The 23,960-nt window shown below is 44.7% G+C and overlaps 1 protein-coding gene across 1 annotated transcript; it reads right to left on the bottom strand.

Annotated features, from left to right (window-relative positions):
* Window positions 1-1,243: 1,243 nt before the first annotated feature.
* rab11fip1b (RAB11 family interacting protein 1 (class I) b) lies at window positions 1,244-10,022 on the bottom strand (the record flags this gene model as incomplete). Its single annotated transcript, XM_080847465.1, has 4 exons — window positions 9,639-10,022; window positions 2,194-2,639; window positions 1,308-1,556; window positions 1,244-1,248 (listed from the first exon to the last, which is right to left on the bottom strand). The coding sequence occupies exons 1-4, from the start codon at window positions 9,986-9,988 to the stop codon at window positions 1,244-1,246; spliced, it is 1,050 nt and encodes a 349-aa protein (XP_080703591.1). The 5' UTR covers window positions 9,989-10,022.
* Window positions 10,023-23,960: the final 13,938 nt, after the last annotated feature.

Here is a 23,960-nt window from a genome sequence, read left to right as displayed (position 1 = left end):
TCTTGTTTTCTCCTGCTCCTCCTCCTCTCTCTTTCTCCTGTCCTGCTCCTCCTGTCTCCTCCTCTCTTCTCTTTCAGTCTTCTTTCTCTCCTCTTCTCTCTTACTTTGATCTTCCTCCTCCATCCTCACTCTCTCTTCCTCATCTCTTCGTCTCGCCTCCTCCTCTCTCTTCATCCTCTCCTCCTCTTTCTGTCTGTCTTGTTCCTCTCTTGCTTTCTCTTCTCTTTCAACCCTTATTCTTTCCCCTTCTCTTCTAATCCCTTCCTTCTCCTCTTCGAGTCTCATCGCTTTTTCTTTTCTAATCCTCTCCTCCTCAATTCTTGTTCTCTCCTCTTCCTCCTCTCTCTCAATCCTCTCCCTTTCCTCCTTTTCTCTCCTCATCCTTTCTTCTTCTAACATTTTTCTCTCCTCCTCTTTCTTCATCCTTTCATCCTCTACCCTATTTCTCTCTTTTTCCTCAGCCCTCATCCTTTCTTTCTCCTCATCAATTCTCCTCTCCTCTTCTTTCTTTATCTGTCCTTCTTCAAACCTTCGTCTCTCCTCTTTCTCCTGAGCTTTTCTTCCCTCTTCCTCTCTCTTCATCTCCTCCTCTTTTTGCCTTTCAAGTTCCTTCCTTTCTTCCTCCTCCCTCCAAATCCTTTCCCTCTCCTCCTGAATTCTTCTTTCTTCCTCCTCCATCCTCCTTTCTTCTTCCTTCCTTCTCTCTTCCTCCTCTATCCTCCTTTCCTCTTCTCTTTTAACCCTTTCTTCATCCTCAAGTCTCATTCTCTCTTCTTCCTTTCTCCTCTCTTCCTTTTCTTCTCTTTTAATCCTTTCTTCCTCCTCAAGTCTCATTCTCTCTTCTTCCTTTCTCCTCTCTTCCTCTATTCTCCATCTCTCCTCTTCTTTCTCTCTCTCCATCATCTCCCTCTTCTCTTCCTCCTCCCTCCTAATCTCCTCTTCCAATCTTCTCCTCTCCTGCTCTTTCCTCACCCTTTCTTCCTCAGCTCTCCTTTCCCCCTCTTCCCTCAGTCTCTCCTCCTCCGCCTCCTCCTCCTCTTTTTTTATCCTCTCCTCCTCCTCTTCAAACATCTTTCTCTCCTCCTCTGCCTCTCGCTCCATCCTTGCCCTCTCTTCCTGCATTTTTCTCTCCTCTTGTTCCTCCCTCTCCCTCTCCTTCACCAGCCTCTCCTTCTCTTCCTCCTCCAACCTTCTCTTCTCCTCCTCTCTCCTTTTTCTCTCCTCCTCTCGCTCCTGCTCTTCCTCAGCCTGCAGGTGTGACCCAGTGGCCCTCAGTGACTCCACAGAGGCGGTGAAGCCGGTCCTACCCTGGACAGAGTTCCTGCGGAGATCCTCCATGGATCCGTGACCGGAGCTGCTCAGGCTGAAGGTGGAGCCTGCCCGAGAGGGCTTGGTTTCTGGCTCCTCGGCGTAGACATGGCTGCCGTTGATGCACAGGTTGCTCGGCAGGGTACCAGCCTGCTTCGGGTGGCCCTGCCCAGAGAAGGACCCCAGAGACGACCTGCTGTCTGAGCTCCCTGTACGTTTGTGGGTCAGAAACTTGAATTTCTTTTTGCCTTTAGAAAGAAAGAGTCAGATTACATGTTGTAACTTTCCATGAACATCGAACAAGACTGGCCTCAGTAAGCACTCTGCTATTACAGCTAATACTACATACACACAAGGCTGCAGTCGGGCCTCTCCATCAGCCTTGAAGCCAGTAGGGCTTGCTTACTGAGGCCAGTATTGTGCCATTTCTGAGTGTTACCTCATCATTCTGCATAGTAAGTGCATTATTCTTATTGAATTTACACTCCTCGTTAGGCTCTAATTCTGTTGTTTGTGCTGCATTCCTTTACCAACCTTCTGAGCATTCGCCCCTGCTGTTCTGACCACAGTAGTCGTTTGTTGACTCATAGTCAAATCTTTGTTGGCTTATCTTAGCATGTAGCAAACAGCAGACAGTGTTTTTCTTCCTTTGGATTCCACCGCTGCTCTCTGACCACTCGATTAGCCTTTCCTTTCCTGTTTGTTTAACTTTACCTGCCCTGTCTGGTAAGTCTTTTCTGCCCTGTGAGGTAAGTCATAGTCCTACCTGCTCTGTGTGGTTCCTCTTTTGTGCCATGTGCGGTTAGTCATAGTCTTACCTGCTCCGTCTGGTTAGTCTTTTCTGCCCTGTGAGGTCAGTCTTAATCTTACCAGCACTGTGCTTACCTTCAGGAGAGTCCACGTTGAGGCCGGACGACCGGCTGGATCCCAGGGCTGAATCCCTCTCAGGCAGAGGCCCCAGGGTGGACATGGACTGGGACGCGTTGCGCTGTAGATTGGACTTGGGCACAAACAGCGACTTGAGTTTGTTCTTCTTCTTCTTGGGCGTGGAGGTGGCACCGCCACCCTCCCCTTCTCCCTCGCCCTCCCCCTCGCTGTCGGTCAGGACCTGGGTGAAGGAGGGCACCACCGCGGATGCAGAGTCAGACAGGCCCTCCTTCTTCTTGCCGCGGATCTTGTCCTTCAGCTTGCCAATGCGGGAGCGGCTCTTCTCCTGGCCGGAGAGGTCGAACATGCTGGCCGTCATGTTGTTCTTCATGAACTGGATGTCCAGCAGCACCTCTCCCCTGTCTTTGTCCGCCTTGCCGCTTTTATCCAGCAGCTTGGACCATCTGTGTGGAGAGAAACCCACATGACATACAGCACTTCTACATGTACATGCACACATAAATCAGCAGCAAGATTTCTCTTAAGCAGTGCAAGAGATGAATTACAAGCAGACATGTTTCCTGCCAGCCTCCATCTACCCAGCCAAATTCTCATGAGATCTTACTCTGTAGTCATCTTTTGAATAAGTACTTCATGCTAATGAGAATGAGAATGTATCCGCTTCCAGTATTATAGAGATTTTATTCACATATGTTACAGGATTTATGCTTTCTGCCAAAGCAGAGCAGTGAGCTTACACAGCCATAGAGATCATTATGGTCTTCTCACATCTCTCTCCACTCCGCTCATAGTAATCCTATGGAAGCTTTTCAGATTTTCTAGAGCTTGAAGTCTATGTTTTCAAGGGGTGCTAAGCAGTTGAATTAAAAGTAAGTATATACTTCTCTGTTGTGGTTTTGAAATCATCCTTGCTCAGAGAGCCCATTATGACTGTCAATAAATGCCATTTATTTTAATAAATGAAATGAGCAATAACAGGCATAGCAGATAGCATTAAAGGAATTGAATTGTTATTGATTCCATTTCTCTCAGCACCACCTTCGCACAGGAGTCTGATATAAACAGGCTGCCATATGTTGGCACAGGACCCAGATGGCACCGGACCGAGTAGCAACCGACCTGGGCCAGATATGGGTTCAGCTTAGAGGGTAAACACTATAGATTGAACCTTACGAGTGCAAACCCTATAGATTGAACCTTACGGTTAGTGGTATGAAAGACTGTACTTAGCCTTCCACAGTTAAACACAAGGTTTCCCAGCAAACTGTGACTTATGACACAACAGGTCACAGGTTATCTTATCCGAAGCTTGAGGTTAGTCTCATGCAGTAGCAGGGAAATACCAAAGCAAAAATGCAGACAAGCTGAACGTGGGACTCTCCCAGTGCCAAAGTCAAGATAGACACACAGGAATGTGATCCTCAAACAGTTAGCATTCCTTTGGAGAATAACAACACATAACACAGCTTCATAAAAAGCTTTTACGGCAGGGTTCAATGAGCCAAAGCAAACAGGAATTTCTCTATAACGAGTTCACCCTATTTAATTTGTATGTGTACACGTGATCTCAGTGAAAACATGACTTGAGGTTATGGCAGGAACCCTTCACTTTGGGGCACCTAAACTGTTGTGCAGCTGAAACCCAGTTTAAACCCAACAGCACATCTTCTGACCTGAGGAAATGGAACTGCCAGCTGAGGCATATCCTCCTCTCTTGCTCTGAAAAACAAAGAAAGTGCCGACCTCATCAGGAAATGGGAATGGATGCAGGCAGGGAGTAGGGCAGTGGGGCCAGGGGCATTCCTGCCATCGTCAGGAAAGCTTCAGGGGGCTAACAACCACACACAGGCAATAACAGCGGCCCAGAGCTTTAACTATACGTAGAACACAGTGACACAGGCAATAACAGGGGCCCAGAGCTTTAACTATACGTAGAACACAGTGACACAGGCAATAACAGGGGCCCAGAGCAGAAGCTATATGGAGCCCACTGTGACACAGGCAATAACAAGGCCATGGAGCGAAATCTCAGGAGCCCAATCTGCAGCTCAAAAACTCAACACCAAACACCATCTAGACCGGTAGCTCTTCAAGACGAGTGTAAATTATAATCAAATACATAAATGCCACTTAGCCCACCCTGACTAACAGCTAGAGAAATGGCACCAAGCCCAGACTAACAGCTAGAGAAATGGCCCCAATCTCTAAACCAGCGGCTACCTAAATACTGCAATGGGGAAATGAATTCTTGTTCTGATGCTTCTCTGGTATCAGCACAATCAGTCTCCTGCTGGGGAATCCTGACAGTGTCGTAAAATCATAATAAGTGAACTGAAAAGGGATAGATGGCCATTCAATCAAGAAAAAACAGGGATGTGAAGACATATCTGTGCCATCTTCTGCACAGACAGATTACCATAAAAGGATATTACCGTTTCCATTTTAGGACAATGTACCTTATCGATTTCTCAAGGGGTGTAAAAGGTGTCGATCAAAGCGTCTGCTATATACCTGACATTTACCTTTTAAAATGTAATGGCAATTTGAAGGAGCCAGGATATGCAACTGCTCCTGTATTCTAAACATGTCCTAGGCCTGTCCATTTTACAAGTATGAGCTACCTCAAGGACCACATTACAATGTGCTACACTCCAGTTCATTTGAAAAGGAAGGTTCTCTCAGTACAAACACTCCCACATACCTAAAAACACAAGACAACAGTAAGAGGATCATTATGTAGGGTGTGTGTGTGTTCGACCTTTCATTTCAAAAGGGAGGATTCATTGAAGACGTTCCTAATGACGACACTGCCCAAAATAAAGCTGCCTCACTGGAATATGTTAGCAAGAACACTCAGCCTCCACCCTCATGAGTCATGACTCACTCCACACACCCCAGCCCTCCTCCCAGAGCTCTTAACACATCTTACCACACACACACACACACACACACACATGCATGGCAAGAAATTCAAATATACATAAAAAATAAATTAAAAAAAGATCCTCAGTCATGTCAAACTGTTCTGCTAAAGGTCACCGTTTAAGCAGGTGATCGGGTGATGCTACAAAGGTCACCGTTCGAGCAGGTGATGGGGGTGATGCTACAAAGGTCACCGTTTAAGCAGGTGATGGGGGTGATGCTACAAAGGTCACTGTTTGAGCAGGTGATGGGGGTGATGCTACAAAGGTCACCGTTCGAGCAGGTGATGGGGGTGATGCTACAAAGGTCACTGTTTGAGCAGGTGATGGGGGTGATGCTACAAAGGTCACTGTTTGAGCAGGTGATGGGGGTGATGCTACAAAGGTCACTGTTTGAGCAGGTGATGGGGGTGATGCTACAAAAGTCACTGTTTAAGCAGGTGAAGGGGGTGATGCCCAGCTGGACGTAAACTCATTAGACAGTAGAAATCAACGTCAGCTTTTTAACACTTATGTGTGTGGACATTGGAGAAGTATGAGCACTGCACAACAGGAAGTTGCCACATGTGAAGGTGGAGCAGGAAAGAAAGCAAGAGGAACGTGTGTGTACATATGTGTGTGTGTGTGTGTGTGTGTGTGTGTGTTGTGCTGAGTGCTTCAGCTTAAACTGCACAGCATCCTGACACAACAGCACACACAGATGGGTGCAGACTCTGGAAGACAGATCCAGTCATGGTCTGAGATGGGTCTGATCTGGGCTGGAACCAGCTGCTGCCTGACTCGCCTGACTGCTACTGAGGAGCCCAGGCTCTGCTCTCTCTGCGGGGGTCCAGGGCCCAATCAGGCGAGTCAGCATTAGTGCTATTGTTGTGGCCTCCAGTTTGCATCCCCCCCCAAGCACATTCAGATCCTGTGTGTGCTTTGTGTGCCACTGATAAGACAGCCTGCAGCTGTGGCCAGCCCTTATCACCTGATGCAGCGCAAACTGACTCAGTTCAGGGCCTTTCTACAGTTTCCTTTCTACACTCTTACAGCATTTCTTCAGTGTCAAAGAGCCATCAGCCTCGGGTAACTCTCTGGAGGCAAGCGTGGAGTGTGAGATTATTTCCCTCTCTGGCAGACGGAAAGCATAAGGCCTGTGTGCTGTAAGGCAGGAAGAAGCCGGCCTCAAATCTAAACGCACTGGCCGGGACAGGAAACAAGGCCAAAGCAAGAGAAACTCGCCCCTTTATCGTACTGAAATGCATAACGGTAGTCCCGATTAGCCATCACCTCAATGCTTTTGCACTGAAATATGGCTTTAAAAAGGTGCAGTACTCGATTAAAATCCAATACACTTTTCATTAAATTCAGCTTATTGCTTCTCACGGTCCTCTAGATGTCAGTCCTGTGTGTGCACTACGGTGTTCATGCACAGTCCTGGCTCTGTAAATGGGGACAAACTAAGTGTCTCAGACAGAGCCATACACTCTCTTAGACAATCAACATGTTGCTTCAGGAGCAGAGAAGGAAGAAATGTAGTTTGATTGGCTGCTGAGCTCAAATATCAACAAACTTTCGCCATAATTGTGGACTGTACCTTTAAGCAGGCTATCAGCCGTGTGCATGTTTATCCTCCACACAGATTCACAGTGGTCAGCTCTGCTCCAGAGTAGAGGTCACTTCCAGTTATTCAGAGGCAGCAGTGGGACACGAGTGTTAGTCAGTCATGTCCTCTGGGCGAGATCAGAAGCTCCATCTCACCCTCCTCCGCACTGGAAGGCTGCGCTGTGGTTTAATAACGAGTGAGTCCGCTCCCCTTCTGGAATACTTTGTTACTACTTCACTGCAAGAGTCAACTGCTCTGATGCATTTCAAAGACTATCATGTATTGTGTGTGTGTGTGTCTGGTCATGACATCTGTGTGCGGCTGTGTGTGTCATAACCAGGGCTTATGAGGATGATTGACAAACAGTACAGTGCAGCACAATCATTATTTCCCCAGACAGGAAAGAAACAAGAAGAGAGAGCAACAAACATGGACATACATGTGCAAGGCCCACACACACACACACACACACACACACACACACACACACACACACACACACACACACACACACACACACATCCACACCAGGCTTCTGAGGGTTGATCTGATTTAGTGGAACTATATAAACAGAACACAGAACAGAGTTTGTTCCAGAAAACTCAAAACAAACAGTGGGCAGCTGTGACTAGTGGCAGGCTAACACCACCGGCCTACACAGGGATTTTTATTTTTTTCCCCCCAGTTAAACAGAGAGGAATGTGCAGCTAAATCTGGACTTAACCTTGGATGCAGGGTAAACCAGTTGGAGCCAAACAAAGCCTTTGAGATGAAGTGAACAGAAGTACAAATGCAAGATTAACAGGTCGGCAAGCTTTTGTTGTCTCCAGCAGAATAACTCATTCATGGCTAATGAAAAATAATGGCTAGCTCATGGCTGAAATAAATAACACATAATGTGTTTACATGTTGGTACACACTGTGCTATTAAAACGCACACAGAGGCAGAAGAGGTGAGCTCTCACTGCAGTGTTGTTTTGAGTTAACTCACAATAGGAGGAGTGGTGCAGGCAGGCCAACATGTCACCTATATCCTGACAGTTGGCACACAATGGAGGACACAAAAACCCTTCGTGTGCATATGCAGCAAGAGAAGCAACTGCAAGGGAAACAGTCATGAGGAGAGCTGACATGGTGCCCTCTTAATAGGAGACAAGTGAGTCATTCTAAGGAAGGTAGCACTGTTATCTACACGCACACACACGTACGTACACGCTCATCTCCTTCTAAACTGCATGCATCTGAACAGCCCTTCAACCATCACCACACACACGACCAGAATCAACGTCCACACTTTATCAGACCTGTCCTTCAACCACCACACACACACACACACACACACACACACACACACCCCCCTGCAATCTTCAAACTGCAAACATTAGACCAATTTCCCCCCCTTAACACACACACACACACACACACACACACACACACACACACACACACACACACACACACACACACACACACACCAGAACTCTGAGTGTAAGGAGAGGAGAGATCACAAAGATCCACTTACATTTACGCTTCGGGTTGCACCCACCACAGACAAACACACATAAAAACACACCACACAAAAAGAAAACACACACACAGACTTCTGCAGGCCCTCAGGTAAATTTCCTGTCATGCCTCTTGTAAGTGGGACTACTCCATTCATGCATTTCCCATCCAAACATAAAGGCAACTTATAATTACACAGATACAATGCAATTGGGAGCACAAATTGAGCGCCTGCAACAGAACAGAGAGAGCACAGATGAGTCTCCAGGCTATGTTACGGGCCTGTGGCTCTGAGGAATACTAGTCTTATGGCCACGTGAGGACTGGAAGCGCTGGGTTTATGCGAGTGAAGATGCTATCCATGAAAAAGAGCTAATTGTCAAACGAAGTGACTGACGTCAGTATCACAGTGAAACACAGAGAACAAGACAAAACTGGCCTCGAAAGGGATGAATATAAAAAAATTATCCATGACAACCACTACTATATAAATTAAACTGTCAAATGCTTTCATTAGCCTCTAGAGAATGGAGGGCTGCAATTATGAAATTGTATGCAAAAAAGTTTCTAAAGGTCATTGCCACATAAAACGGTTTTGGAGGGTAAGCCACATAAAACACGCAACTTCAGACTTTTACAGTTCACTCCAATCAGACATGTCAGCAGACTCTAGAAGTTGCTTGTAAAGTTGAGCTCCACAACACTACAATGTGTCCTTCTATTCATCTGCATTTGTTGTTACACTCCTCACGGCAGCAGGTTTTCTCCACAGAGACAAAAAAACAGGTTCCTGTAAAACAACAACCTACAGAGCCCATTAGGCACCTACACACCAGTGCAATAAGTGGACCAGAAAAACACAGCAAGTCAAGTCAAGTCAAGTCAAGCTTCACATCGTACGCCACTGCGCATCCAATCGGAGCCTGTGACCAACTGTGTCAGAGCGAGCTGCCCCCTACGATCACATTAGGAAGTAGTGGGAGGAGAATGGGCTGACAAGTGTCTTAATTATCTGATTAAAATCATCTCTGAGTTTTGAATGCGCTGAATAACATGGCGTGCACATGTCACATGGAGATAATTAGCCTAGCTGGTTGTGGAAGAGGAAGAAGTAGGCTACCAGAGGGGAAGGTTGCGAATAATAAGGTTTTGTATTAAGGTAGGGAACATAAAAAGGCCTAGTTAAAATCACAAGGACGGATTAAATAATTAATTCTAGCCGAATAATACAGACTAAAGAAAAGGCAAGCAATTGGGTGGATTCTGCCAGGAAGGCGTGACGTTACTTTGAGTCAAAGAAATAAGGTAGGCCTGCAGTAGGTTCATTAAAAAAAAAAAAAAAAAAAAAAAAAAGACAGGTCATAAACACAAATAACGACTGAAAACAAATGTGAGAATGAGGTGTATTTATCTCTAGACGAACTCACGCTGTCTTACTGCGGGCCTTATTTTCCTCAAGCTCAAGCAGGTTGACGACTGCCTGACCGAGGAGCTTGTCCGGTCCGACCAGAGCCCGGTGCATGACATGAACGTGTAACGTACACCGGTCCGCATTACCGTGGTGAAAGAGCGGTAGGTCGAATGAGGCCTCTTCTTTCCATACCGGGGCAACGCATTTCTCCGCCACCGAAGTGGAAAACTTGTCTTTGGCCACTTGCATTATGGCGTAGGCGTCGTTGGTGCCATTCTTCCCCTTGATCCGCAGGTTCCTCGCCTGGAGTACCGTTACCTGTACGCTTGTCGGAAACCATTGCTGACTTTGGTCAGCTAAAGACATGTCTGTAACGGACAGAGAGTCGAATTAAAGTCACTCTCCCCCTCTCAAGTTGCTTACTGTTATGGTCAAAACGCGAGACAAATGTAAGGAAAGTTTGTTGCCAGCGTTCAAGGAAACTTTCACCTCTTATGTGCAGTGGAGCAAGAGCTATGTGGGCGTGGTGTCCAGAGTGACGTGTCAGCCTGTTGCGTTGAGGTAGGTCCTTGCTTTAATCTGAGGGCAGGATTAGTCCTCCGGCCTAATGAAGCCTACACAAGCCGTACATAGATAATCATAGACTGATTTTCCATTGCGATTTATATAGATTTTACAGTTCGATCACCACCAATCTTTACACAGTAATTATAATTTTATATGTACCCATATGATGGATAATAGTGGTCTTAAGTCCTCCTGATCTAAGATGAAACCGGCATGATACCAACACTCTGGAGTTGGATGTAGTGAATTAAAACAGCATCTGTTTCATATATGTTAATGTGATCCAGAGCTTTTCCTAAAGGATGTCTACATTTCCATAATGAGGATTTCTCTGTTTCATTGTTTGGAGTCCTACCATGTAGCTTACCTGTGACTCTCTCTGTGTGTAGGGAGTAAATCCTCCCATCAGGGGACATCTTGGATGGTATTGGTAGCGAGCTGGAGCAGGAGCTTGGATTCATTTGAAAGCATGATGATCAAACCAAATTTATTTAGGTCTATCCTATCTGCAGAAAATACCCAGGGAATATCTCCCCATCACATCTGCATTTTAACAGGACAGTAGAAACTCCCTGCAAGCGTTCAACTTTGAAATGAAACGGGCACATTTTGCAAGTGAAATTGAATTTTCTCCCTCCGCCTTAGACAAAGCTACCATGGGAGCAACCTGTTACATTTTGTATGAATCATGATGAGACTAATGGAATATTCTTATCCTCAGGTCCTCCTTTCATGTGGATCTCAAGGTTAGATCCAGTTAGTACTCAGGAGCAGGTTCCCCCTAATTACACCGTATGCATACAAGCCTGGACTTAAGTGCAGTTTTGAAAATGCAGAGGCATTCGTTTATTTCCAAGGATATAACTTCACATCTTAATATCAATCGAAATGTAAGAAGCAAGTCAATCAAAACAATCCACCCTCTCAACAGATCATTACACTTGATTTACTTTGGCCATAGCACTTTTTCTGCACACAGCTTAATTGACTTGAGCTCAATTAAAGTGCCTATTATTATGAGCACACTTTGATATGAACTATCAAAATGAGAGCGAGTGAGAAAGAGAGTAAATAAAGCAGCTGAGATTAAAAGATAGACACACAGAAACAGCCTCAACAAAGCTGACAGCTGCGGCAGCTGTTGTCGTCTTCAAATACATTTCCAGAGTATACGGTATATGGAGGGATAACACACCTGTCATTACATCTAGGCACCTAGGTTGTGCACTTCGCAGTTCTGTAGTCCGGGAAAAATATGGGAAAAAAGCTTTCACCGTAAAACTTTGCTCATAGCCCAAACGAATTTGTGTTAGAATGTTATAGGAGGCCATTTTGTCAGTGCCAGCGGTAGGCTACTGTTGTTGGTGTTTGTAAGGTTTTTCTGTGCTTTTTGCTAGTTGTCCACCAAAATGTACTGCTGCTTTAAGCTGTGGGAAGAACATTTAATGATATTTGACAAGCAAGATCCACAGTCGACAACAATGACTACAAAGCAGGTTGTTTTGTTTTTGGCTTGTGTTTTGGTCATCCAGCGGTTAAAGCCGGAGATCTAGTAGTGTGTAGTAAGGTACCTATCCGACACAACAGTGAGGTTGAGGTACAATAAAGTACAACAGACAAGCCAGACATGTATCTATTTGACAATGTGTCTGTGTCTACGTGTTTGTTTGTATGTGTGTGTGTGTGTGTGTGTGTGTGTGTGTGTGTGTGTGTGTGTGTGTGGGTGTGTGGGTGTGTGGTGTTTGGACATATGCAGCTCCTGCTGAAATTGCATCTGCTCCACTATCAGAGATGTAGCCTGGAGGATTTATAACACCAGGCGTAGTTGCAAAAGTCCCTGTCAAATCTCATACCAATCCCCTGGGCCCCAAACAACCCAAAGCCTCGAAGCTGAAGCCCCCTCACCAACCCAGGGCCCCAGGAGTTGAAAGCTGTCATAGCATTGACATTCCAAGTACTGGTTATTTCATCCTCTGTGTCTTTAGTCTGATCCCTGATAATCACATGTGGATGCACATGTGCCCTTATACAAACTTTAGACTCCATTAGCTCAGTGTATCAATAGAAATAAATATGCACTCTACTGGGGGAATAAAGCATCAGTTATTAGATTTGATTGATCAAAAAAAAACATTTAAGTTTAGCTAGTGATGGGTCAAAATGACCCACATTTACTTAGAATGGGAAGACCACAAGTTTACCTCATTTTATATATTAAGTGCAATATTTCACGTATAATATAGGTAGAGCCCTCAAACTCACCAAATCCTATTAGTATATAGGGTATATATCTTAACCCATGTATTGTTCCTATAGCGCCGTCTACAGGGTATTTGCTACATCTACCTTAGTTGACTCCCTCATTGAGTAGTGATAAAATGCCATACACTGAGAAAAAGCACCACCTATAAGGCATTCATTGAAATGACCACACATTTTTTTGTAATGATGAAAATTGGTTTTGTTTTGCAATTGGAATTAAATCCATTGTGTTTTGTGCCTGCACTTGTGAGCGTGAGTTCAAGTGTGAGTGTGTGTGAGAGAGAGAGAGAGAGAGAGAGAAAGAGAGAGAGAGAGAGAGAGAGAGAGAGAGAGAGAGGTGCTGCTGAGGAAGACTGCTGTTGTATCTTCTGTCTGAGAGGGGTACCTGTGCCTCTATAAATATGTGAGCAGTTTTAATGTTTATATCATATGCTATTAAAGAAGCATTATGGAGTTTTGGTCTACTAGAGGGCTAATTACCTAAGAAGCTAGTTACCTAAATTAATATGAAGATGATACCAAAAGTAGTTCCTCATAAAAAAAACACACCTCAGTTTGTGTTGTTTAACTGACTCTGGTAAGTTTGTGAAATGTTTGGTTTTATCTGTTTGGTTAGCTGGTTGTGGGACAGTGGTCTGATTTGGGTGATGATGCGATACGTTTTGGTGAGAGTGTGTCTGGGTGATATGAAGCAATGCGAAGTTGTGTGATAGATAGATAGATGAATACTTTATTAATCCCGAGGGAAATTTAGGAAGGTGTGTGTGTGTGAGAGAGAGAAAAAGAGAGAGTATGAGTGTGTGTGTGTGTGTGTGTGTGTGTGTGTGTGTGTGTGTGTGTGTCCGTGCATGTGTGCGTGCGTGAGTGCGTGCGTGCGTGCGTGTCAGGCAGACAGGCTGTTGTGTCTTTACTGTCTTAGAGCTGAAGTAGCCTCTGCTGCCCTCTGGTGGTTTTGCCAAGCGTGTCTCCCACACAGCAGCTGATTGCCTACCCAGAAGTGCCCGCGTGCCAGCAGGCTCAGGCCACACTCCTCACAGCTGTAGCACTCCACATGCCGGTGCCTGCCCTCTGCCAGCCGCACTACCTGGGTACTGGACACAGGAACACAGTGTCAACTTAAAACTTATAGAGGGGAATACCACAACCATCAATTTATCTATCTTACAAAGGGGGATACCACAACCAGGTGGTTATATATCTTATAAGGGGCCACAACACAACCATCAGTTTATCTATCTTGCAGAGGGGGATTCTACCACCAGTAGGTTATCTATCTTATAGAGGGCCACAACACAACCATCAGGTTATCCATCAGACATAGGGGGTACACATCATTATGGTGTCAGCCATCTTACACAGAGGGTCACCATGAGGTTATCCATGTTCCACACACCTCTGCACATCTCCCATTTTATGGTTCAGTACCAGACCCCTGTCAGTGAGGTGGACATTGAGGGGTCCCAGGGGAAGGCAGGGACCTTGTATGTTATTGGGGTTGTAGAATTGTAAGCCTCATCATACTGTGTATGGTGGTTTACATAAGCCACTTGTGTTATGGTAGCACACAGAACCCATGATTTCCAATGAAACACCAGCGTTCTCAATCTTTTCTTATTATATCAAAACATTCTTTGTTATTATTACTACTCTTATTATTAATAGTAGAGGTATGAGCTCTTACACTATTGGGTTCCCACATCTCTCACAGCTGCGGAATCTCTGAGAGTTTTTTGCCATGGAGCCTTGCCGATGTGGCCAGGATAGTGACAGCTTTCCTGTGAGGCAAATTGAAACTATGAGTTAAGCCTTCATCAACTATAGCCAACAGAAAGTTGGTGAAGCCTTTGTCAAAATATATAACAAACTATGAGCTAAGCCTTCATCGAAAGATGAACAAAAACTGTGAGTTAAGGCTTCATCACAATTAAGATAAACCATGAGTTAAGCCTTGATGAAAATATAAACAGCTGCATAAAGCAATCCTATAGTACACTAGCTTGCCCAATACATGTTAAATGGAGTGTTGTACGTATGATTCTGTTTGCCCACACGTGTTTATAGAATGTCCTCCAATTGGCCCAATTGCTATTGCTTTTGTTCATAGAATCTCCTCCAAGTACTATATGACCAAAGTTACTTGCAGAGAGGTGTGACTGAGGTCTGAGTGTTGATGTCCAGGGTAGTGTGAATGCTTGTCTGAACTAGCGCTGGTTTTGGTGTGCTGGAGTATCACTGTGTGATAAGTGAGTGTGCTATGCTTGGGTAGTTTCACTGCTAGTGTGTGATAAGTGAGTGTGCTATGCTAAGCTTGTGTAGTATCACTGCTAGCGTATGATAAGTGAGTGTGCTATGCTATGCTTGTGTTGTATCACTGCTAGTGTGTGATAAGTGAGTGTGCTATGCTAAGCTTGTGTAGTATCACTGCTAGTGTGTGATAAGTGAGTGTGCTATGCTATGCTTGTGTAGTATCACTGCTAGTGTGTGATAAGTGAGTGTGCTAGGCTTGTATTTTACTTAATGGTGTGATGAATTGTGAGCTTCTCTCACGTGTGTTGGACACCTCCAGCCCCTCCTGAAGCAGATAGAAGGTTCTGGACTGTTTGGGAATCGCAAACGTCACCCTCTTCTGCTGGATCCTCCTGTAGACCTCTGTCTCCAGAGCAGGGTATTTCCATACTGCCGCCTCAGAGCTGTCAAGGACATGGGCAGCTTAATGGGGGGTATTTGTATATTACCTGGGACCTGACCCTACTGCAGATGGCATTAATAAAGGAGAGGAGTGAGGGGTGGTCGGAGACAGTTACCTCTTCCCAGGGGTGGTGGGAGGGTCAGGGATTTTGGCAGACATGGTTTTAGTGGCCACTGGGTGTTTCCTGGCATCTTTAGGTGGGATTGCCTGAAATATAACAGCATGTCAGACACTCTGGGAACCTACAGCCATGTTCTCCAGATATGTTGTGTTCATGTTTTTTAGATAGATTGTTCATTTAGTTTATTCAGTGATTAATTATGTATACATTTAAACTTCAGTAATTACTTAATGCTCTAAACGGCAAAATCCCGTGGATTAATGTTTTATGTGCAGGTGGATTCACCTGGTGGACTGGTGTTGACTGTTCTTGAAGACCATGACATCTCTCTGGGGGATCCCAAGAGTGGGGCTGAAAGCTAAACAGAGATGTGTGTGTGTTTGAAAATGCCATTTTGTTTTAGACTGGCTAGAGTCAAGGAGAAGACAGGGGACAAATGAGAATATAGAAACTGTCTAAAGGTAAAGATTTCACACAATGCACATGATAATGCTGGATGTATATGTACTTGCGTGGTCTCTGCCTGCAGGGTTGGAGATCAGTGGTTGTCCTGTCCTGTCTCCCACTGTCTTGGGGGGGACGTCCCATTGGTTGGGCTGTGAGAGGATGTGACTTGGCACTTGGTAGGGAGGAGCTCATCATGGTATGGGGACTTCTCATTGGTTGGGCTGTGAGAGGTGGTTTCCTTTGGCCTCCTGTATCATAAGGCTGAGCCCAAAGATCCTAACATCAGGTACCAGGAAGACACGTAGTCAGAAATTAAATTCAGAGTTTTCTTTGAAAAATGATGGTCAGTGTAGTGGAGATTTACTTTGTCATTACAGCTACCATGCATCTGAAATAACATTAGTAAAACTCACTACAAGTAGCTGAAGGGAAAAACATGGTTTAGATAGTCAGTGGATTGCAGAATGACACTGTTAGGATTGCATGGCGTAAGGTGATGGACATGTGATGATCTGACCTGGCAGAGCAGATACCCTGGCTTATCGTGACTTCCCGGGCAGATCTGCTTTGAATTGGATGGCCTTTAACCAAAGAGTGGAAAAGAAACTGCAAACTTGCATTCACAGAACTTTTGCATGCACAGAAGACATCTTTAAGTAATGCTTACATTATCGTTTGTAAAAAACTAAAGCATAATATACATACATACAAACATACAAAAAAATACATGAACACAAAGGCATTTATTTTTTACACCTACGCATTACATTTTTAGGCACGTTGGATCATTGAAAGCTGTACATGATTGATTGATTGTTTTTAAATTGATATTGTATATTGTTTTTTGTATTTTTTCGTCAGGTTTTTTTCAGATTTTTTGTTAGTTTCTTGTTTTACCATTTTTTTATCAAACATTTTTCTTATGTTTTGGAAATTGCTTTGGACAAAAGTGTATGCTAAATACCATAACTATAACTATATGACTATCTTTGTGTTTCTGGCACTGACGCCTGGGGGCATGACTACACAGACAAGACATCATGTAGGGGAGAACTGAGGAAACTAAGGACTGAATGGTTTGTCTGACTCTAAACCCATTTCCTGGAGTGTGGCGTGCTTTAACGCTACAGACTCATCTAGACCAGACCCTTAGATCCCCTTAGTGACTGGCGCTGCAAACCGTGGGCACAGGGGTCATTTCAGCTCATCCTCAGGAGACGCCATGACACAGTGCAAGGTGATCTCAGGTTCATCATCACTGTCGAGTTTTGGGGAAGTGGGTATGTGTGTGTGTGCGTGGCGAGGGAGTAGCTCACTTCATTGGAGAAGATACACACACACACCCACATAAATCGAATCTATGGGTATGCTGCTAGCTCTCAAACCCCACTCTTACACAACTTTGACAACATCCAATCTAGCGCAGATGAGAAGAGCCACTGATAGATCATTACCTATTAAATTCCTCCTCTTGAACTGAATGAATGAGCCCTTTATGCTGTAACTGAATCCCATTCAGTGCTGTCCAGAAGTGGATAGCCTTGTTAAGCAGAAGTCCCTGAAATGGACTTTAATCAGATCAGTCAAGCACACGAGCCGGGGGAAAGTACCTGTCTATCAGCAGTTTGAGGTGAGTCATGGCGTTCCGGATCTTTCCCTGAGCCTCCATGTTCAGCATGGTGGCAGTGAGTTCTCCGTTCACCTCCACAATCACATCACCTGACCTCAGGTCAGCCAGCACCGCCTTAGAGCCCTCATGCACCTGGAGATACAGGGGGTGTGTTTGTTTGTGTGTGATTTAACAGTGTGTGTTCTAATCATAAAGGTTTAAAACACTGCCTTGAAGTGTCAGCAGTAATATAGAAGCCTTTTTTATTAAATTCATTATCATTTCATTTTTAAGGTTCCTTCCATCATTGATCTCACTGAAATCAAGGCATTTCTTAGAGTGATGAAAAACAAACAACTCATCACTATTCATCTGTTTTCCTCTTATTGCCTTCATATATATCACTGAAAGTAGTCGTGACAGAAGGTGACAAAGGTGAGGCGCAGGACACGACTTAGCTTTAGGTGGTGGCTTAGAGCTTAACCTCTGTGATGGTGAGGGTTACATAGGTGTGTTTTATTTAGCAGGTGGCTTAGAGCAGGTCTTACCTTTGTTATGGTGAGAGGTCCCCCGAAGTCCCGTCCTCCTCTTACTCTAAAGCCCCACGGCGGAGGACCAATCAGAGACACAGATAGTGCCATGCAGTAGCCAATGGGCACGCCGGACACTAAGAGAGAGGGTGAGAAATGCCCTTAGGGATGACCATACACTTGTCAAGCCACGCTTCAGGAGTGTAACTGACGGAAGCCTTGGGTGCTCCACAGACAGACCTGACCATGTGAGCTGTGAACTGTACGTGTCCCCCCCCCAAGAGCCCCATGGCTACTAGCACTGGAAGAGGAAGATATGGTGGATAAGTGTGGGGCTAGAGTCTCCACCCAACAACATCTGGACATGATGTACACTACTGATTAACCTTCTTCACTAGAAGTGAATGATACATCTCAAAAGTACATCTCAAACTTACTGTTAAGGTAGTTATAGTCATAGATATTTAGCAGATGCTTTTATCAAAAATGACTCATAAAACATTAAATGCATAAAAAAAGTAAAAAGAACAATGTGAAAAAATAAGCATAATGCAATTAAATTCATTAAACAATATTAAGTATAATTTAAAGGTAAAACCATCAATTATTGCTATATGATGAAAAATACCAAAACTATGATTATATTTACAAAGTATGCCTCAGACAAATTCACTTATAAGACAAACGGTTTTTGAGGTTATTTTTTAAAATACTTTTTGAATGTACCAAAGCTGTCGCTGGAAGATTGCACTTCGTAGGTCATTCCATCACCAAAGTGACACAAACGGAAAGGGGCTTGACTGCGATCTCTTGCTGTTGTGGTCTAGAGGGGGAATGGAGCTGATTCATAGCATTTAAATAGACTGGTGCTGATCAAGTGGCTGTTCTGCAGCCTGGAGTGAGAGATTTAAATTCAGTTCTAGCAACAACAGTGAGCCAATGATTGGAGACTAGCAGGGGAGTTACACATGTCGTCTTTGGCTGGATCGAAACCCAAATGTGCTGCCACATTCTGAATCATAAGTCTCCCCACACATGCAAGCAGGCCTGTGATGGTTCCAAGAAGGGCCTTAAAAAGTCCTTATACGTGTTACACATTGCTTGGGAAGTAGTCTCTCATCTGTGATGTGGTTTCAGAGGTCCTTTCTGATCTCCATCACATTCAAAATGATTTAAGGGAGGATTAAGTGATTTACTGTAATTTCATTTTAACCCTGCCTATAGCAGACTATGTGTTTCTAATACTGGTTTGATTAACTGATTGAATTGAATTTTAACTCTGTCTATAGCAGACATTTTGTTTCCAGTATTGGTCAATGGGTGATTTACAGGAATAATACAGGAAGGAACAAAAAACATCACTTCATGGGGACACACCTGTACCTGCAAATTGGTTTCCATTTCACCCGCTGTGTAACTATCCAAGCAGAGTGACGTCCACATGGTTGTATATTGAGTAACACCTCCTAGGAAGCCACTGCCTGGATCCAGTCCTTATCTGGCCCAAATCTGGTGCTGTTATCTGGTCTGGAGATAAAACACAACAAGTGTGGGTGGAGCCTGGCAGGCCCTTTGTGCCGCTGTCACTCAGGAGCAGGAAATCCAAATCAGCCAACCAGCCTTGCCAGCTAACCTGGAACAGTTCTCCTCAGACATGACCACAGCAGGACTCAGACCAGCATCCAGGATAAATGTCAACATATAGGATCTGCTGAGTGAGACTGGCACGGGCACACTGTTGTTCAGACATGACCATAGTTGGATTCGGATCAGCATCCACGCTTAAGGAAGCCTACACTGAAGTAAGACACGCTGATAAACATCCAGGGCACCTATAGAAGGTACCTATAGCATGGGTGAGCTCCGAAATTAGAGGGATTCCTTTTTTCTGTTGCTGTCGATGGATCACCCTGTTCCTGCATCATTCCTTCACCAGGGGGCCTACGGAGACAGCCTCACTCAGGTGCCCTTCCACCAGCCTCTGTGCCTGCCACCTCCAGCCTCCTCCAGGTACCTCTACAAAGCCAGGCCACAGGATGATGCCAGTTGGGCCCCTGGCAGTGTCCTCTATACCCCTTTCAGTGCCGCGATCCTCTACCCTGACTCCTGCGTGCCGCTGGCTAGACTCGATGCCATGTCAGGGTTAGGTGCCAGCGCTGCCACAGACTCCTCATGCAGCCAGGGTGTCCCCAGGGGGCACTTTAAGAGCCAGGGTAGGGACACGCATGGAGACGCAGGACTGAAGAGAGAAGAACCACAGCAGAGAGAAGGCAAGTTATCAGGCTCTCCACTCATACACAAATGTACAATGTAAGTAGGGTTGGGAAGGTTACTTTTGAAATGTAATAGATGACTAGTTACCCTGTTAAAAATGTAACTTATTACATTTCATTACTTTTGGAATGGCAGATGAGAAGCGGTGCAAACTCAAACAAGAGAGCCAATCAAAAACAACACTCAAAATTTAAGCATATACTGCCAAATGAATGTAGCCCGACTAGATGGTAAAAAGTTGCAAAGCATCAGAATGAAAGTTATAGTCTACATAAAAGCTTTAGAGCTGAAAATAATATATTTTCAGTTGTGTCACCTGTATAATATAACATAACATTTTTATAATATAACACTTTCATTATATAGTTTTCACATTTACCATAATGGATAACAATTTGTATTTTGTAATTTAAATACATAACTCATTACATAGTAGTTGCTACCCAACCCTGAATATAAACTAGTACAGATATTGTTAGTAGGTATAAACCATTAGGAAGGTGCTTATGAAGAAGACAAGCCAATGAGCTTCTTCTAGGTCTCTCCAACTTATTTCTTAAAAATTATTCAGAGGAGTAATTCAGATGTGAATAACTGTGTGCTGTATGTCAACTTCAGAACAGAACGTTCGCAAGAAGAAGCAAACCAGACCTACTTTCAGTGGGTACCAGATTTTTGTCCTGGAGAAAGCATTTGAACAAAACAAATACCTGCCATCCATGGAGAAACAACGGCTGGCACTCTCTCTGGGAATGACTGACTCTCAGGTGAAGGTGAGTTAAGGTGATGATAGGCTGTGTGGTTACCTGTGTCATTTATTCAATCACTCTGGTTACAAACACCATTGAGTCTTTTACATACCATATCATACCCCCTGTTTGATTGTACGTAGATGAGCTTAATTTCTCCAGAGTATCCCATTCACATAACAATCACTCGCGCTGATCCCCTCCGTGTCCTCATGTTACAGGTGTGGTTCCAGAACCGCAGGACTAAGTGGAGGAAGACAGTCGGGTCAGAAGCTGAGAGAAGGCGGGTCAAACCTGCTCAGGACGGGCCTCAGCTGGATTGGGACTACGACAAACCACTAGACCCTAATACCGACGACGACCGGGTTCAAAGGTTACTACAGCGTCATGGGAAGATCCCTGGGGGTCCAGCCCAGCAAATGGTTACCGCAGATCAGACTGTACGAACACACTTCTCCCACAGCGAAGTTGTGTGAGGTTGGTTGTGAGGGTGTGGACGTGTGTCTGCGGGCAGAACAGATGCCGTCAGGAAGGGATGCAATCAAAGAAGATAAGTCCTTCACATGCAGGGAGCCATGGATGAGCTAAATGATGGTGTAAATACCAGGCAAAATGCACAAAATCTCACTCAACTCTGAAAGACTGGTTATGGAGGCAAGATTGTGTGTGGGTTCTTGATAGGAAGCCACAAGTGAGGTCCCTCAGCACCTCTGACCTTGCACTCTGCCAGGGTTAGACGTCTACATTACAGTTAAGAGTGCAGTCCTTGATTCTAATCCAACACATTTGTTCTTCTCAGTTCTCAAGGTGTTTGTTGTGTTTGCGTTCCTACAGTCCTGGCTTTGTCGAGGGAGACATAGGCTCAGACCAAGCAATACACTGTTCCAGCTAATCAACAATGTTCCTTCATGAGCACTAAAGTGAGGAGTGTATTTAATTGGCCATGGAGTTCAAATTTCCGCAATCTTTTGCCAGAATTGCAGATCGTACTCCAACCGCAGATTTTCTGATGTGTTGTCGTAACACCTTTGATGCATTTGTGCACGCTGACACACTGTGTTTGGAATAGCATTTCACACTCACACATGAATGGGCTGCGTGGGGTAAACAGTGGGAAGGCAACAGGTTCATTTAACACTCACACATGATTGGGCAGCGGTAAACAGAGGGAGAAGGCAACAGGTTCTTACAGAAGCTCTGAACACCTTTACCTTTACACACACGATAGGCTTCACAGAAATCACAGTCACGCCAGTCCTGTTCCTTTGGTCTTGGCTCTACAGCAACTACACATATAGCATATCAGTGGAACTATATGCTTGCATATAAAACTTGCTGGCACGGTAACGGTACCCAGCGGGCACAGAGCTTGCTGGCGTGTGTGTGTGTGTAACTGGTATAAGCAATTTACGAGTGAGAGATTGCTAGTAGTAGTACTTGCTAGTAGTTTTTAAGATGGCAGAGAAAGGATTGATTTGATCAGTGCTACCCTGCTTGTGAATGTAGATTTGCATCCTAATATCATTCCTGTGTAAAGAGCCTTGTTGGATTGATGTGATGTGATGTTCGTGTGTATTAAAGTACAAGGCCCCACCCTAGTAAGGAGCATAGGCCTTTGTGTGGTACATAAATGAGTTGTGTACACAGTCGTGTCGGGAAAGCCTACCATAATCTACAGCATTTGCTGATATGAATGGGTACAGCCCAAGGAAATAATAGGGTTGTTTTTTCTCTCTCTCCCACACACACACACACACACACACACACACACAATTTAGACTATAAAAGGCCCATATCTCTGTAACACCCTTGAATTAAAGACACAAATGTCTCCCCAGTGGGGTCACACACACAAGCTCTTTCCTGTACTGAGACCTGTGTCAAAATAAGCGGCCTTCAGAAATGAAGCCCAAGTCACTCCTAGAGATTTCCGGATGCATCTGTCTCCATTCCCTGCGGAGAGCATGTGTGTAAACACACACTCACATACACATGTACACACACTCACACACACGGACGCACACACACTCACTCACTCATTCACACACATGTACACACACACACTGTCACACATGTACACACACACACACACACACACACACACACATGTAAACACTCTCTCACACACACTCACACATATGTACACGTACACACAAGCACACATCAGGGTCAGAAGTGAATGAGAACAAATGAGGGGAGAGGTGAGGTGAGGTGAAATACATCGTTATCATTATACACTCTCTATCTCACTCACACACACACACACACACACACACACACACAGTTCCTCTATCAGACTTAACACAACTGCAGTTAGCAAAAAAAAGAGGATATGGATGGGAGACAGAGCAGAGATGAGAAGTGAGAAAAAGGACCAAGTGTGTGAGAGACGAGAGAGATTGATAGAAAGTGAGCGAGATAAAGAGAACGCAGAAAGAAAGGCAGAGAGAGAGGGGAAAAAGAGGAGAGATAGAGAGATAGAAAGAGAGAGAGAACGAGAAATAGAGTACAGAGAGCTAAAGAGAGAGGGGAAAGAGAGGCAAAGAGGTGGGAGAGTGACAGAGAGGTAAAGTGAGGACAAACCCACGCTAACTGCTCACCTAAACACAGCTGTATGAGGAAGTGGGCAACGGATAAAAACACAAATGCAAACACTAACACACCAAGCCAGCACCACAGTCAGAAGAGTTAACATCCATACACCTTCCGCACAGCTACCCCCTTCAGAGGCAGAGGTTAGCTAACGGCTGCGCTCACTACACTCCAGCCTGAGCTTCATCCACATACACCCAATTAGCCAGTACTCCATCATGCTGTGCAGGGAGCCGAGGACTGGTGGATGACTACCACAGATGCAGAATTAAAAAGAGCACACATGGTGTTTTTATTTTAAAATAAACAAACAAACACACCTTGCACACAGTTCTGAGCTAGCGCCACTGGCCAACAGTCCTCACTTTAATCTCCTTGCTTGCATTCTTCCCTCTTTCATTCTTCTTTTTCTTTATTTCTTTCACCTGAATACATCCCTCCTTTCTCTCCCATCACCCTCTCTCACCCTCCCACCACCCAACACCTGAACATGCAGAA

Source organism: Sprattus sprattus, assembly GCF_963457725.1.
Source record: "Sprattus sprattus genome assembly, chromosome: 11".
NCBI classification, from domain to species: domain Eukaryota; kingdom Metazoa; phylum Chordata; class Actinopteri; order Clupeiformes; family Clupeidae; genus Sprattus; species Sprattus sprattus.
Note: the sequence above shows the minus strand (reverse complement) of the source record. Positions and strands in the feature narration are given on the sequence as shown.